This window comes from Bos indicus x Bos taurus, chromosome 5 (genome assembly GCF_003369695.1).
Source record: "Bos indicus x Bos taurus breed Angus x Brahman F1 hybrid chromosome 5, Bos_hybrid_MaternalHap_v2.0, whole genome shotgun sequence".
NCBI lineage: Eukaryota > Metazoa > Chordata > Mammalia > Artiodactyla > Bovidae > Bos > Bos indicus x Bos taurus.
In genome coordinates this window covers 94,476,480-94,493,027 of record NC_040080.1, presented here as the reverse complement: position 1 = coordinate 94,493,027, position 16,548 = coordinate 94,476,480, and the positions used below count along the sequence as shown (strand labels likewise).

The following is a 16,548-nucleotide window of genomic DNA, read 5'->3' as shown; positions in this document are numbered from 1 at the left end:
GAATAATGTCCCTGCCAGGCGGCTCTCCCCTACCCCAACTCCCCTCACACACTGACAACAAACCTGGCCAAGAAAGAGGCCTTTGTCCTAGGACATCTGAGGCTGCAGAGGGAGGGGAGAAGGCTACAGGTGAAAGGACACATCAAAGCGGCTGGGCCCCCCTCCCCTGAAAGCTCCCCTACCCCTTTCCCAGAGCCCAGGCTTTCCTGAAATAAAAGAAGTGTCCCGAAGGCCTACCTGCCTAACGACTGGGATGCTAGACATCTGGTCCTTTTCTCCAGCTGCTCTCCACCCTGCCAGGACTCAGTTTCCCTGTCCTGAAGACAGTCAAAGGGGCAAAGGGCAGGGGGTACAACTTGTATGAAGTTTAGAGGTCGCTCTGTCGCTTAGATCATCAGGTTGGAATTCATCATACGCATGGGAGAAACGCAGAGCTGGCTGGACTCCTGGGCTCACACGGAGGGCTGGGAGCCATGTGTGCCCCATGCTGGCCGGGAGCAAGTTGGGGGCGGGGTGTGGGCAGAAACCACACCGGGCTCAAGTTTCCTCTCTTCGCCAGAAGGGGCAGGAGGAGAGGAGGGCCACGGGGAAAGGGGAGGGTTGGAGGAAGGACGGAGAACTCTGGCCGAGGGCTTCAGAGAAGAGGCTGGTGCGCCAGCCCGGAGCTCCCCGCACTCCACACTGGGCGCTCAGCGACCGCCTGGAGCTCCCGGAGCCTTCACACTGGGCGCTCAGAGATGGCCGGGGGGCGGGGCACGGCCCTCCGCGGCTCTCAGAGGTAGCAGGGATCCTCAGCCAGGAGGTGTCAGCCCAGACCGGCCTCATCTCTCTCATCGCTCTCCTCACCTCGCTGGGACCCTGCCACAGGTGCTTGCGGGGCGGGCGGGGAGAACTGCAGTGGATCTGGGGACAGGCTGGGGAGGTGGAGGAGGCAAAGGGAAAGAAGAATCAACTCGCAGGGCGATCCTAGGAGGTCGCAGACCTTACCAGGCTGCCCCTGGTCGAGGAATTTGACAGGTGTGGGAGACCTACGTGGCTTCTTGAGCCCTTTGGGATTCTTGGGGCAAAACGCTATGGATGGGGACCAGACAGTGGTTCCCCGAGGGATGCCTCAGGGGCTGGGGAGTGACCCTGAGTAACCCTTGGGCAGACTGGCTGTCGCTGGACTCTCAGGTATGCGGTACCATCCTTTCACCTACTCCATCCCATCACGCTGCCCTGCCCAGCCATCTGGGGAGGTCTAAGGGAAGTTGAGGAATCTGAAACAGTGGACACCTGGGCCGCTGAGAAGTGTTGTTGCACCAGGATGGGCTGCTAGGGCTTGGAGGTGCTGAGTTCTCGCCTCTCTGTGTGCCTTCTCTTCTCTGGGCCTGGGGCAGTGGGGATCAGCTCGAAGTGGGAGGGAGAGGAAGGCATCCCACTGCAGCATAGTTGCTTCTGACTGGAAATCTTGGCAGCTGAGGAGACAGTCGGCTGGGGACAGTGGCAGAGAGATCACCTGTCACAGCTGCTGGAGCTGAGATTCTCTATCATTGGGCTTCCTAAGGACTGAGGTTGGGGTCTAGTGACTGGGTGATGGGACGGCAGAAACTCGTCCCTCTTTCCCTTGTTCCCATGCACCTGTTTGAGTCATGTGTGACCCCACATATCTTACTGTGCTCAAATCTCTCTCCACACCCTCAACTCCCTCTCCCTCCCCATGGCTCCCTCCACCCACCCCCTTTCCCCTCCATTCTGTTGCTTTCTCTCACTTCTGTGTGCCTCCCTCTCTTTGGAGATTCTTTCTAATCTTTCTAAGCTGCAGGCTGCTCACACATCACTCCACACCCCAGGTTTTACTGATCCCTCCCCATCCTTTCACTGCTTCTGTTGACACCTGGAGAGGAGAGGGAAGTCTAGTAAGCCTCAGAACCCCCTTGTCAAGGTGTTAGAGACCTGGGGCAGCAGATGGGGCCGAATACCTTCCTCTCCACAGCATCCCTCCCCAAATGGTCCTCAGTCTGTATCCTGAAACATAAAGCTCCATGTCATTCTGTGTGTACTCAGGGATTGTGATAAAATCTCTTTGGGTAAGCCAGAATGGTTTAGGATGAGAGTAAAGAGGGTGGATTATATTCCCTGGAGATGGTGTCCATCCTACATGATATGCAGTGTTGGGGAGCAAGATGGGTGTGTGACCTCAAAGTGTGGGCTAAACTGGAAAGTGAGGACCATTTGCTGTAAAAGAAAAGGGACACAGGGAGGCAGGCTGCACTTTCCCAGGACCTCTTCACCTTCTGTACCCTTCGTGATGTTCTATTTGATCTGATTCCTTCTCTCTAAGCTATACCACTGGCTGCCAGCTCCCTGGCCTGTCTTCAGGAAGGTAGGCTCCTAAGACCCAGAGGAGCCTACAGCTGGTGTATAGACCACCACCCATCTCTGAGTGTCTAGGGAAGAACACACTACTCCCTTTTGGCCTGGCACAGACTTGTACCAAAGAGCAGGCTGGAGTTGATCCTGAGGTTCTCCTTAACTGCCTCTTTCCTTACTTCCTGTCTCCCCCAGTGACCCTTCTGGATTCTCATTTCCCTGTCCTAGGGTAAAGGGAGAATTAAATTCCTGGTCTTTATGAGAAGGGGCTGATATCTAGTTTCAGAGACCAGGGCAGCCTAGAACCCAGCCTTGCCTGGATCGAGGTTGTGAAAGAGAAGTCTGGAGATTACTTGCCAGACTTTCTGGCTTTGTGTTCTTTCAAGTAAATCCATATGGTTGGACTGGTTAACAGTTTTCAAAGTACAGTGGGCCTCTGGCACAGAAACACCTACCCAGGCCACTTGTTAAAGTGCTGATTGCCAGGTACCTGTACCTATGAACTCAGTTTTGATGGATCTGGGACAGCTTTCAGAATTCTGTGTTTTCACAAGCACCCCAGGTGAATGCAACCCACAATAAAGTTTGTGATTGCTTGAGCCAGATACAATCTACTGTAAGGAGGTTCTCCAGGTCTGTCTCCATTTAATGGCAGAGAATGAATAGAAAGCAATTTACCTCAGATCATGCATGTGGAATGCCAGAGAACCTGGTCTCCTGCCTCCTAGGGCAGGATCTTTGTATTGCACTTAAGAGTCAGATCCGGGAAATTATACAGAGGGACAAAACGGGATGTGTGTGTGTGTGTGAGAAGGACTATGAGGCAAGAGTCATTGTCCCTGCCCCCTAAACCCCTTCTCCATTCACTTTGCCTTTGGGCAATTTCCGCCAGAACCTGGGTGGAGAAGGTGGGGTTCCGGTGTTGAAATGGCATCCTGGACAGACATAAACACCCCGCCCTCTGCCCACTGGCCAAGGGCCTGTGGCAACTCCCAGCTCTAGGGATGGCCATGCAACAAGGAGTGGGCAGGCAGGGACTTGGGGTGATCCTCCTTCGAAAGGACAGTTTGCAGCTCTCGTGAATTTTGTGGTGAGTCAGAGTGGATTCCATATTAAATACCTGTGATAGGCCATCCTTGTGGTGATCTAAGGTCATCCAACCCTGTACTCTGTCTGTCCTTCTGTAAGTCTCCCCCACCCACCCAGTCTGCCTGCCTTTATTTCTACAGCAAACATAGGGTACAGTGCGTGGCCCTAAGAGATCAGAGGGCCCCTGCCAAATCTTTTTGGAGTGTCTTGCCAAAGGAAGGGAGAACAGATGAGGGTGAGATGGGTGTCAGGGAATAGGGAGGTGGAGTGAGGAGAAAGGGTGACAGAAAGGAGAAGATGAAGGCAGGGCTGAGGGATTGCTGAGAATGTTGAACTGTCCAAGCAGAGAGGGAGGGACCTCCAAATTCAACTTGTCTCACTCTCTGGTTTTACAAATGAGGAAACAGAGGCTCAGAGAAAGGCGACGGCTTGCCCGACATCTTGCTGCTGCGCAGGTCTGCAACTCCAGCCCAGATCCAAAGCAAAGGGGCTGGAGGGGAGTGAGTATTCAAGTCTCTAAAGAAATATTCCCTAGAAGAGAAAAGAGGCCAAGATTCCACAGAAGGAGCTGACTGAAGCTGCCTGCCAGTAGAGTCTCGGCGTAGCAAGACACGGGAGCAGCACTGGGAAGGCGCCTGGAAGGTGGGACAGGCAGTAGAGTCAGCAACCCTAGGTACCAGACCTGCTCTGCTATTGAGCAGCTTGAGTCTCAGCTTCAGAATGGACCTTATAGGATCTTTGTGAAAATCAATCTCATAAATTAATGCCTATAGACTCCCAGGCTCAGTTCTCAACAAATGCCAAGTAAGTCTTTGCTGTGGTTACTATATGACCTGGTTTGTGGGGTGGGGTATAGCCAAGAGGACCCTTCAGGACACAGGGCAGAGGTCCAGTGTCTCCAGAGACCATTCCTCCTCTGCTGCCTGCCACTGATAAACTTCTTATCTGGCCCAGGCAGGGGAGCCCAGGACCAGGATAGGAGGCGAGGGCAGGGCTGCTATCAGCCAGCAGGCCTGGGCCCTATCTTAGAGAAAGGGAGGGGCTGTCTGCTTGGCTCTTCCCACAACACGCTCCTTGGGGATCCCCAGGCACTCACTCTCAACTTGGAAGGAAAAGACTGAGATCCTAAAACTGAGGGCAGAGGAGGAGATCAGGAGTGATCCCTGATGCTGCTGTAGGAGACAGGAAAAATAAAACCACGACCCTAGGTGATGTGGCTTCTCTCCTGGCCTGTGATACAGTCCTGAGGAGTTAAGCAGTAGGGGAAAGAGAAGGCATCTTATCTGAAAAGAAGATAAAACCTACTGTGCTCCCAGAGGAACTGCCTACAGCCATAGCAGGTGAGGTAGAGATAACACAGCAGAAAAAGGCTTTCTAGCTTAAGGAGTTGTTGATGAGTCCAGCATGAATGGGGGGGTGAGGCGTCTCCTTCCCTCAGGTGAAGCTGGAGGGAGCCGCTCCGTGCATGCGCGCGTGTTCAGTCGCTCAGTCGTGTCAGACTCTTGGTGACCCCATGGACTGTAGCCCGCCAGGGTCCTCTGTCCATGGGATTTTCCAGGCAAGAATACTGGAGTGAGTTGCCATTTACTCCTCCAGGGGATCTTCCCCACACAATGATCATACCCAAGTCTCCTGCATTGGCAGGTGGATTCCTTACCACTGCGCCACCTGGGAAGCCCAGCTGCTCAATGAAGAAGGACAAAACTGCTGACCCGTGGCAGGAGAGGCCCTAACCCTTGTTTCTCCTTTGATACAGGTTGCTGGGACCATCTGGGCTCTCGGGACCTCGGACCAGGCCCTGGCCCAGTAGGATGTCCCCGTGTCCTCCACAGCAGAGCAGGAACAGGGTAACACAGCTGCCCATTCCGGAGCCAGGTGAGATGGAACTGACTTGGCAGGAGATCATGTCCATCACTGAGCTGCAGGTAAGCCAGGTAGTGGGGAATGAGGTGGTAGGGGGAGGAAAAAGCAACAAAACAGGGAGTCTGGCTGGGATTGAGGCCCTGGGTGTGCGTGGCAGGGGCTGGCGCTGGAGCAAGCAGAGCCCAGGGTCTCAAGATAGAGATTTTCTGGACACTGTGAAAAGAAGGGCTGGAGTCGAAGAGATCTGGAGGGAGGGCCAGAGCGTTGAGGGGGAGGGGTGCGGATGAGCAGGAGATAGCAGTGGTGGGAAGGAAGGATCTGATTGGGGGTGCAAGCTCTCTGGGCAGCCACTCTGCTCACGTCTCTCTACCTCACCTCCTGCCCCGCCTTCCCTTCTTCACCTTCCTCTGTTCTGCCCTCTTCCAACCCTGCCCATCTTCGTTCCTCATTTCCCCCCACTGTCCTCAGCAGCTGGGCCCCTTTCCCTCAGGTAGCAGAGCTGTAGTTCAGGGGCCTCAGGAAGGTGGGGGGTGGGGTCAGGCTATGCCGGGGTCCTTTCCTCCTGCTACTTGGACAAAGGGGTGTCTGTTGGCCTAACAATGATGCCTTTGTCCCCAGCTGGGCTGGAGCAGGGTGGCTCCCCGATGTGGGTTGGGGGCCCAGTTCTCCCCGGCATGTTCTCTCCTCCTCTCTGCACCTGGGCAGGGACAGAGAGACTGGAGGGGAAAGGGCAGAGCTGACGGAGGCTCCCTGAAGTAACTCTCTGCCCCAGACCTGGCACTGTGCCCACTCCATTCTCTCCTGCCGCCAGCCTGGGCCCTCAGGATCTGCCCTAAGCCCTCTTCCCACACAGCAGCTCCCTCTGCTGGGCACCCGGGGCATGGCCAGGGTCCGAACTTGACCCTTTGACCCTAGATAATGGCAGCAGGAAAAGGGTTCCAAGGGTCATCGTGGAGTGACTCCTTGTCTTCCTGAAGGAAATAAAGGGACAAGAGACATCTCGAGCCAGTAAGAACTTCTCCCAAAGAGGAGGGGATTCCACAACTGTTGCGGCATTAGGTAGTCCTTTCTGAAGTCTGACTTCAGCGAGTGCCCTTCCTGTTTAAGCCGCTTTCTTCATGAACTTACTCTGTCACAACTTTGCCAGAAGCTTTCAATGATTATTAGCAACTTTCTGTTCCCTTGTGATTATCTCACTGGTTTTTTCAGTGGGACTCAGATTGGTTCTGAGAGAGAGATGGTTTCTTCTTTTCCTCAGCCCATCTACAAACCTCTTGGTGTCTTTTCTTGCAGGGTCTGAATGCTCCAAGTGAGCCATCGTTCGAGCCCCCAGCCCCTGTCCCATACCCAGGGCCCCCACCGCCTCCAAGTTACTGCCCCTGCTCTATCCACTCGGAGCCTGGCTTTCCCCTTCCTGCACCACCTTATGAGCTCCCAGCACCCACGTCTCATGTCCCAGACCCTCCGTACTCCTATGGCAGCAACATGACTGTACCAGTCTCCAAGCCACTGACCCTCTCGGGCCTGCTCAGTGACCCCCTCCCAGACCCCTTGGCCCTCCTGGACATTGGGTTGTCAGCGGGGCCATCCAAGCCCCAAGAAGACCCAGAATCTGACTCAGGATTATCCCTCAACTATAGCGACGCTGAATCTCTTGAGTTGGAGGGGACGGAGGCTGGCCGGCGTCGCAGCGAGTATGTAGAGATGTACCCAGTGGAGTACCCCTACTCACTAATGCCCAACTCCTTGACCCACCCCAACTATGCCTTGCCACCTGCCGAGACCCCCTTAGCCTTAGAACCCTCCTCTGGCCCTGTGCGGGCCAAGCCCACTGCACGGGGGGAGGCAGGGAGTCGGGATGAGCGGCGGGCCCTGGCCATGAAGATCCCCTTCCCTACGGACAAGATTGTCAACCTGCCAGTAGACGACTTTAACGAGCTGCTGGCGCGGTACCCGCTGACAGAGAGCCAGCTGGCCCTGGTCCGGGACATCCGAAGGCGGGGCAAGAACAAGGTGGCTGCCCAGAACTGTCGCAAGAGAAAGCTGGAGACCATCGTGCAGCTGGAGCGGGAACTGGAGCGGCTGGGCAGCGAGCGGGAGCGGCTTCTCCGGGCCCGAGGCGAAGCCGACCGGACCCTAGAGGTCATGCGCCAACAGCTGACGGACCTGTACCGTGACATTTTCCAGCACTTACGGGATGAAGCAGGCAACAGCTACTCCCCTGAAGACTATGCGCTACACCAGGCTGCTGATGGGGCCATCTTCCTGGTGCCCCGGGGGACCAAGATGGAGGCCACAGACTGAGCTGGCCCGAGGGGATGGGACTGGTAATGGGGGTTTCCTTCATTCTCTTCTGATAAAGGTCCTCCCCATCCATGAGGCCCAGTGGGAGCTGAGTTCTGTAGACCAGGAGGGGACCACAGCTGGAAACCCGGCATTTGGAAGGTCCGAGGTGTGTTCAGTGAGACTTGCCTGGAGGCAAGGATGTGAGGGGAGGGCTGGAATCTCTCTTCAGTGGTTCAGTTTTCTAGGTTTCCAGTCTCGATTGAGCTTTGGTATATAAAGCACTCTATGGAAATGGCCTTGTGCTGTCTTCTTTTTCGAGGGAGGGTGATGAAGTGGGGTGCTCCTCAGACCTCACTGCCTGTTGGTGGTGGGGAGGGTGTTCTGCTGAGCTTGCTCCTCTCTCTCCCCTATGACTGTAGGAGACGGGACATACGACAGTTAGGCCTGAGCAGTGTGATCTACCACTTTTAAACCCCTTCTCAGAGCCAGAGGCCATGATTTGAGGAACCCCATCTTCTTCAGTGGCCCCCTATTTATAGAGCTAGGATTGCTGCTGGAGCTGGCTAGACCCTCTGTAAGAGGTTCCCGAGTGTTAGGACTGAAAAGCCTAGAATGCCCACAGGACAGGCCTTTCTTGATTGGAACAAGAGAATTGGATTGGAACCCAACTTTCACCCTGATACTGGGAAAGACTGAGTGTAAGAGAAGGGGGTGACAGGGGAGGGGGTGGTTGGATGGCATTACGGGCTCAATGGACATGAGTTTGAACAAATTCCAGGGGTGAAAGACAGGGAAGCCTGGCGTGCTGTAGTTCACAGGGTCTGAGCCGAACACCACTGAGTGACTGATCAAGTTTTAGAGGACTTCACACACCCAGGACTGGTAAAACTTGCTCCACAGCAACATACCATGTGCATTTTGGTTAAATCATCCATCTCCCTGGTTATGTTAGATATTACCCAATTCTTGTTTTAGTGTGCTGCCCTTCCCCCACCCCCTACTTCCCCTTCTATATCTTTAAAGATCTAGGGCCTTTTGCTAGTATGTTTTTTAGAACAAATAAGTTTCAAACTCCCTCCACACACCTTTGTCCTGTTGCTTGGATTTGGGGCAGTTCCCAATCTTCCTGATCACTAGATTATATAAATTACCTCTTTGGAGTATTTTACTTCTATTTAACATTTCTATTCCATTTCACTAGACAAACCTTACTTCCAAGTTCTTGATACTCATTACAGTTTTAAGACAAAAAAAAAATCAGAAGTGATTGAAATAAAAACTTAACGGCTACAGATTCAGAAAAAGTTGGTCTCCAGTGAACGAAAACTTCCTAATAGATCTGAAGACAGTCCAACTTGTCAACTTTCTCAAAAACTTGAAAATGTGAGGTCAGGTAGTTTGAGATAGCAGACTCAAGTTTTTTCATTCAAATCAAAGCCACAAAAATGGTAATTGAGACTAGACATTTATTCAACAAATTATTTAATAGGCACATAATAAGCTCCAGGTATTGTTCTAGGCACTGGAGATACTGCTCATGGAGGTACACTAGTGGGAAAGACTTCTCAGACACATATATTCATCAATAAGTACTTCAGGTGAAAGATGGAAGGGTGGGTCACAAAAACTGGTTATTTCATATAAAAAATGGGGAATTTCCTTACTCGTAATTCTGGTTAATAATGGACCCATGGATTCACAAGCTTTCTTTTACCAAAGATGGAAACAGGCTAGAGAAAAATACAAGCACTTGCTCAGAGTTAAACTACTGCTTTCAAACACATTTCTAGGCTTATTACCTTTGTGAAGGTGAAGTACCTCCTTTACTTGTGGCTCTTTTTGAAGCTGGAAATAATTGACCAATAAAAGCTTGTTCACTCCTGGATGAGGTCCACTATGCTCAAGAACTTAACACTAATAAAGAATGAGGGTCCAATTCTGGTGTACCAGACACCTGGCTATCATTAATTCCTCTATTTCCCATTCTCAAACTTCATCTGGTAAAGAACAGGCAGCATCAAGTTATTTACCGTAAATATCATGAAGGAAGACAAAGAAAACAAGGCACAAAACCAAGTTAAATGCATTTTATTTTTTAAGTTCATTCACAAAACTGAATGATTGATTCAAGCTGCACAGCAGGTAGTAAATAACTGCATGGCAGTGACAAATCAAGCACCAAGAGGCTCAGATAAAGGTCCTCATAAGGATGTTTCTGCAAAAAGAAAAAAGAAAAGTACATAAGCAGATGAAAGAATCTACCATTATACCCATTCTCTTCACTGAGAACCCCATTGTTTTAATAGTGTTTGCTGGCTAGTCTATTAGGTAGATAACAGATCAAGCTATGAGACCTCTCTAGTCTATGAGGGACAGCTTGTCATTTTTCTTTGGGAATACTAAACACTGTTGCTTTATAAAAGCTTACCTTTTTATCCATGAGCTTGGCCTGAAGTTTCTGGATTTTTTAAAGAGTTGATATGCCTGTGATAGCAGAGTCCTCCCTAGAAAAGTAAACAGCCTTTAGAACTAGCTTTTTTTCTGAGACAAGTTCCATCTCAGGCTAACCCCCCACCTCCCACTAACGGCCCACCCAACCTCCCACAAGCATTTGGGGGAAGATTCTAATATTACTTTGAGCCATTGTTTTAAGGAAATAGATCAAAGGAAGGTAAGAAATATAGAAATTAAAGGGTAAATATATATCACAGTAGAGGTAATTTAAAAAAGTGCTCACTTCCTTCATTTGGGAGCCACCAAGAGTAGGGTGTCAATTTAAAGCAACTCAGTTCCAGAAAAACCAAGTTCAGCTTAACTGGACTAGTTTTGGCTCAATATATTAAGGAAAATGAGAAGGCTGGATTTTAGAGAGCTATATGGATGTAAGTAAAATCTGTTCTTACCTATCAGCATAGCAATAAAACCTTTTCTCCTGGTTCTGACTGCTAGTCCTAAGAGTCAGGTGTGCCTTACTCTTGTCTGCCTCCTTCCTTGCGATGGTCACTGAAACTTCTCTCTCCTAGCTTTCATGGAGTGCCGTGGCCTGCCCCTGGCTTATCTGTACTCCACATACCACAAGTGTCTACTCTCAGCTGTAGAGTGTCTGGGCTCGGAGCCATTCGCGCTATACTTGCTAGCAGTTCCTAGTAGCTGAAACATCTCTCCTGGATCTTTAAAGGCATTGTCACGAATCCTGAGGTATCTGCAAACTCCCTCAATAGTTAAGGTTCCACCTGCCATTGCAAACTCAGCCAATATCAAGCCCATGGAACTATTACCCATGCTTTCCCACCCACCTCCACCTCCCACCCAACCCCACCCCAACCCCACCCCCCAACTTCCAGGTAACACACCCATGGGATGGAGTACACAATCCTAGTGGTAAACAATTATCTATACTACTAGGTACAATGGCACTGAAATTGAGGGCACCAAAGCGAGGGCTCAAAGGAAGCTATGTACAAATAACAATGATTGGATAATAACGTTATAAAGATTTTAAAAGTCATTTTCTATACAAGCAACATTTTAGGATGGTTGTGTGATCTTGTGCTGTATTTAAAGGAAAACTGCAGTTAGCATGTATTTAAGTAGACAATATGGTTTCTTACCACATGAAATTCTAATCTCCATATAGTAAGTGGTCAATCCATAAACCTCTATAAAGACCCACCCAACCAGGACAGAAACTGCAGTTTTCCTTTAATGTAAGCCTTTTTTTTGTGTTGAATAAAATTCTTAATGGCACTAGTCAGTTTTAAAAAAGGTCTTCCCCCAAACTTCTAATTTGTGGATTTACGAGGTGGCATTAGCCAGCAGCTGGTTTCTATTCTCTGGCAGAGTTTTGAACTTGAATTGATAGAAGCATTCAACATCAGGGGTAGAGGGTAGGGAAGGTCCAAAACTCTGCCAGTCCCGAATCCATACAGTTGTCATTCCATTCAAGAGGGTATTAAATCTTTTATTGATTACACATGATAATGGATGATACACAAGCTTCATTCCCATCTATAACTTTATCTGGTACCATAATTCAATTTAGATATATTGCATAGGATGTGCCAACAATCATTAATAACCAAAAAAAATAAAAAAAAAACTCCATGACTTTGCATGGGTGACCCTTTTAATGGTGGACTCCAGGTCACAACACAGTAACTGTCAGTTCAACTACACCAAGGTTCTGAAGACAACAGCTTCTCCACCAAGCAGGTTGTAAATAAATTTCAAATGGAACCTGGCATCACCCTGAAGGAATTCTAACTTCACACTGTTGGGGTAGTTTACCAAAATGGCTTCAGAGTAGACTAACTTTACACAGCACATTAAAAAAAAAAAAAAGACATTTATTCAGCGTCATGATCAGACTATTACATTTAGCAATCAACAGCATGGGTGCAAAAAAAAAATCTACATTAAAACCCTTTGTTGGAATGCTTTACACTTTCCACAGAACAGAAACTAAAATAACCTGTTATACAATTAGTCACAAGTACAGTCCTCGAGTTTTTTGCCCATACACATGAGTATTGTCTAAAACATGTCTTCTTTGTAGCAGCTAGGCCCTGCCACCACTGTGCTTGGCTGAGTTCACAAATCTGTTGTAACCTGTAGCTTCCCTGTCACTTCTCTGGCTCTCCTCTCCTGCTAAGCTTTGTTTCCTGTTGAACAATATGGAATAAAGTTGTTAATCTAAACATATTAAGACTCAAGGCTACAATCCAATAGCAAGTTGTTTCCCACAAATTTTGCTGATCTGAATATTAACTTAATATCCACAATTTTACTGTAATTATAATGTTAACTATGTTGCACTGCTCAGCTATATTAGGGTTACTGGGTTCATTATAAATTACAATTAAGTGAGAATAACAACAAAAAAAGGTGTTCACTTACCTGGCAGTAATTAAAACCTTCTGCCACTGCCATAGCTACTGCTGCTGCTGGAGCCACCATAGCCACCTAAGAACAAAATTTATTCTCTTAAGCTTTAGAAGTACGAATAGTAACGATGTTTTTATAGTTGGGGCTTAACCTATTTACATTGTTTAAGTTGAAAATCACAGGTTGGGGGAGCCCAACTCAAACTATTTTAACTCAGTCATTTAAAATTTCCTCAACGTTTTAAATTGTCAGCATTTTGTTTTCCACATTTCCTAAACAATATTCGTTTAGCCCTCCAATACCACATATATACCATACCTTGGTTTCGTGGTTTGGCAAAGTATTGGCCTCCACCACCATAGGGGCCAGAACTTCTGCCTCCAAAGTTTCCTCCTTTCATGGGTCCAAAATTTGAAGATTGATTGTTGTAATTGCCAAAATCATTGTAGCTTCCGCCACCTCCAAAATTGCTTCCTAAGAATGGAAAAGAGGACCTTTATATGTTATTCAGGGAAAATGAGAAATCCTAGTGTTCAGGGTAAAAAAGTTGCTTGATCTGCCTTGCTCCCAAACTTCTGTGGCTCCAATTTCAATCATCTTTGTATTTCATGTGCAAGGCACTCAATTGAATAATCCAATTAACTAAAACTTCACCCAACTCACCATGGCATAACAAAAGGTACACATTCTCTCGCCTTTAAGGCCTTCACCCAGCCAGGGGCACAGCAAACACATGCTGGATACATCAACTAAGCGCCTAAGATCCCAAGAGTTAACACTAAATCCTGCTAGACGCTAATCTAATTCCAATTGAAGACACCACTATCCACTTAACCATCTATCTATTTGGGAGTGAGGCGGCCCCAGCTTAAAGCTAGGAGGAGGTAGCATTGCAAGCCCATTAAAAAAAAGTACCATGCAGCACAACACACAATGCTTTAAAACCATCAAATCCTCCTAAGGATAAACTCTAAAAGGCTAATCTAGCTATTGCACCAAGTACTTGGATCACTGGATACCTACCACTACCACCGCCAAAGCCGCCTCCGCCTCCACCGTTGTTATAGCTGTCATAGCTGCCACTCCCGCCATAGCCACTGCCCTGGTTTCCATAACCCTGTCCACCACTTCCATAGCCTCTGCTTCCTCCAGAGTAACCAGGGCCGCCTCCTCCATAACCACCTACAAGAATACAAGTCTTCTCAATAAGACAAAAGTATTCAGCAGTCAAATTCTGTGCAAGCATGGCTAAAGGCCTGCTCACAACATGCTATTAGATCATTGTTGAGCTTATCATGCACTAGGGTTTTAGTCTCTACTAACCTATTCTAAAGGTTGCCAAAATTTTTTACCTGTGGTTCTTTAAAAAAACTTACCGTCATTACCAAATCCATTATATCCATCCCCACTGCCACCATATCCGCCACCACCACGGCTGCCACCAAAGCCACCTAGAAGAAAATGGAATTTAAAAACCAGGTCTAAAGTATGTGGACTGCATACAAGTTACCTTATATTAAGTATAAATTTAAGGAAGCATTCAATTAGAACTATTCCCATATTTAACAGTTACTGGTTAGAGAGGAGCCAGAACTATATCTGGATTAAAATGTAACTTTCAACAAGTCATCAGGAGATCATTACAATTTTACCATTAACTCTTTATTAGTAAACTATAGCCAAACATACCTCGACCACTGAAGTTTCCTCCACGACCAAAGTTGTCATTCCCACCAAAACCACCTCCACGACCGCCACCAAAGTTTCCAGAACCACTTCGACCTGAAGAATCAAGATGAGGTGTTGGGCTATACAGACAGACTGTAATTATTCAAAGTTATGTTTACGGTTTAGTTAAGTAGCAAACTCACCTCTCTGGCTGGATGAAGCACTAGCCATCTCTTGCTTAGACAGGGCTTTTCTCACTTCACAGTTGTGGCCATTCACAGTGTGGTATTTCTGAACTACACGATTTTGGAAATAAACAGGTCATCTCAGAATTCAGTATACAGCATAGATTTCAGAACCGTTAACAAATGCCAGCCACCTGATACTTACTGACAATCTTGTCTACGGAGTCATGGTCATCAAAGGTTACAAAAGCAAAGCCTCTCTTTTTGCCACTGCCTCGGTCAGTCATGATTTCAATTACTTCAATTTTCCCGTACTGTTCAAAATAATCTCTCAGGTGATGTTCTTCAGTGTCTTCTTTAATGCCACCAACAAAAATCTTTTTCACAGTTAAGTGGGCACCAGGTCTTTGAGAATCCTAATGTAAGAAAAATTAACCTATGTTATTGAAACCTATTTAAGTTAGGAATATTAAGTCTATTATACCCCCACATGTAAAGTCCTCCTAGTGGAAATCCTTCAAATGACTAATGCAAGAAGGAAAAAGGTACTTACTTCTCTTGAGACGGCCCTCTTTGGTTCCACAACTCTTCCGTCCACCTTGTGTGGCCTTGCATTCATGGCCGCATCCACCTCCTCCACCGTGGCGTACGTGACAAACCCGAAGCCTCTGGAGCGCTTGGTGTTTGGATCCCTCATTACCTTAAAATGTTTAATACGTGTTAAGACCCCCGAAATGGTTGACTTTTCTACCTTGACTAAGGTTAACAAGAAACTTTATTACCAACAGTTTATCTCAAGTCCTTCCTTTTCCCATTAACCATCTGCAGTAAATTAGTTGGGTGCTTTTTTACTCAGTTAAAGCCACTCCATACTTACAGCTACCATCCTATTAGCATTCAAACAACAACCGCAGCAACTTAAGCCAAGGAAACCAACTAGTTCTACAGCCCTTTGTCTCTTTCGAGTCTTACCACACAGTCTGTGAGCGTTCCCCATTGCTCAAAATGGCTCCTCAGACTCTCATCGGTTGTTTCAAAGCTCAATCCTCCGATGAAGAGCTTCCGCAGCTGTTCGGGCTCTTTGGGAGACTAGGAGAGGAGGAGGGGAAGAATTAAGCAGGGCTATAACGCAAATTATCTTTCAGTTGCAAGAAAACAGATAGCAACGTACGAAGCACTTATTGTTCCTTTGGGGCGCAACAAACCACGTGTTTCTCCCCACTGGGGGAGGCAAGATGTTGGGGGCTGGGTGGGCTCGGAGGCTCTGAGCGCATGCGTCCCTTACTCTCCCTCCGACGCACGCGCAACAAAAGGACTAAGAAAGAAAACTACATGGCCCACATCCGTCTGTAGCTGCTCTTTTAAAAAGCAGCCCATTGGGACAAGGTAAAAAGCAGACTAAATGTGCCTAAGAGTTTTGCAAGGGGCACCGAGCAGGCGTGATTGCTAAGGGTCGCAAGACAGCAGCCTCATGGCGACGAGGACAAAATGGCGACCTCAACTTAGGGAGGGGGAGGCCCGGGCAGCGATCGAAGAACCGTCGACAGGGCTGGGGCAAGCAGGCAAACAAACTGCACCCTGCTAAACTCAGGAAAGGAAGAGGAAAGGATATTCAGCTGGAGAGGGCGTCTTACCCACCTCTGATTTAGACATGATGGCAGTGGAGGCGGGGAACACTTCAACGATGCTTTCTCGGCGGCGTCCACGGGCAGAAAGGAGTAACCTCACGAATGTATCTGCCAGCCTACCTTCGGCCTCCCTTTTTTATCCCGCCTCCGCGCTTTCGGCATTGGTAGACTCCGCCCCCGAATACCTCTGATTGGATATTTGAAACAGCTTTCCCCTACCATTGGTCTCTGGTGTTGCATTGCTGTGTAACGTCATCCATTTGGGCGTTCTACGCAGTCTCCACCCCTCGGGGTCTATTGGCTCTCGAGTAATATTATTCTTAACTAGTGTGATTGGCTAGTAATTCAATCATTCATGTTCGAATGTACTTAAGTTATTTAAAGAAACTTTAATCCTCTACGGCCTTAAATGTTATATTCAGTTTACCTGGCAAACCATGATTAATACTATACATCAGAAAAGCAGTTAGCAAGTTACAATATTTTCTTTTTTTGACAACGACTGCCTGCTGAGCGCATGTGTAGGAAAATGGCGAGTTTACGCAGGCGCGTAAGAAGTTCCGTTTGGCGCTAGGAACACGTGAAATGGCGGG

At 48.2% G+C, this 16,548-nt stretch overlaps 2 protein-coding genes across 10 annotated transcripts; one reads left to right on the top strand and one right to left on the bottom strand.

Moving 5' to 3' along the window:
• The first annotated feature begins 582 nt into the window (after positions 1 to 582).
• Positions 583 to 7,886, top strand: NFE2 (nuclear factor, erythroid 2). 6 transcript variants are annotated; one of them, XM_027543094.1, is made up of 4 exons: positions 3,449 to 4,245; positions 4,530 to 5,013; positions 5,198 to 5,366; positions 6,598 to 7,886. In XM_027543094.1, the coding sequence occupies exons 2-4, from the start codon at positions 4,907 to 4,909 to the stop codon at positions 7,606 to 7,608; spliced, it is 1,287 nt and encodes a 428-aa protein (XP_027398895.1). In that variant the 5' UTR covers positions 3,449 to 4,245; positions 4,530 to 4,906; the 3' UTR covers positions 7,609 to 7,886. The 6 variants fall into 6 exon arrangements, with proteins under 6 accessions (XP_027398893.1, XP_027398898.1, XP_027398895.1 ...); XM_027543092.1 differs by lacking the exons at positions 3,449 to 4,245; positions 4,530 to 5,013 and adding an exon at positions 583 to 867; XM_027543097.1 differs by lacking the exons at positions 3,449 to 4,245; positions 4,530 to 5,013 and adding an exon at positions 906 to 3,442.
• Positions 7,887 to 9,662: 1,776 nt separating this feature from the next.
• Positions 9,663 to 16,079, bottom strand: HNRNPA1 (heterogeneous nuclear ribonucleoprotein A1). Of its 4 annotated transcripts, XR_003511256.1 has the most exons (12): positions 15,966 to 16,074; positions 15,300 to 15,416; positions 14,881 to 15,027; positions 14,533 to 14,743; positions 14,346 to 14,438; positions 14,164 to 14,256; positions 13,851 to 13,925; positions 13,498 to 13,656; positions 12,793 to 12,948; positions 12,487 to 12,552; positions 10,019 to 10,094; positions 9,663 to 9,805 (listed from the first exon to the last, which is right to left on the bottom strand). XR_003511256.1 is itself a non-coding variant. In XM_027543090.1 (11 exons), the coding sequence occupies exons 1-10, from the start codon at positions 15,978 to 15,980 to the stop codon at positions 12,497 to 12,499; spliced, it is 1,122 nt and encodes a 373-aa protein (XP_027398891.1). In that variant the 5' UTR covers positions 15,981 to 16,074; the 3' UTR covers positions 11,531 to 12,251; positions 12,487 to 12,496. The 4 variants fall into 4 exon arrangements, 2 of the variants coding, with proteins under 2 accessions (XP_027398891.1, XP_027398892.1); XR_003511257.1 differs by lacking the exon at positions 13,498 to 13,656 and having other exon boundaries at positions 15,966 to 16,073; XM_027543090.1 differs by lacking the exons at positions 9,663 to 9,805; positions 10,019 to 10,094 and adding an exon at positions 11,531 to 12,251.
• Between the last annotated feature and the right edge of the window lie 469 nt (positions 16,080 to 16,548).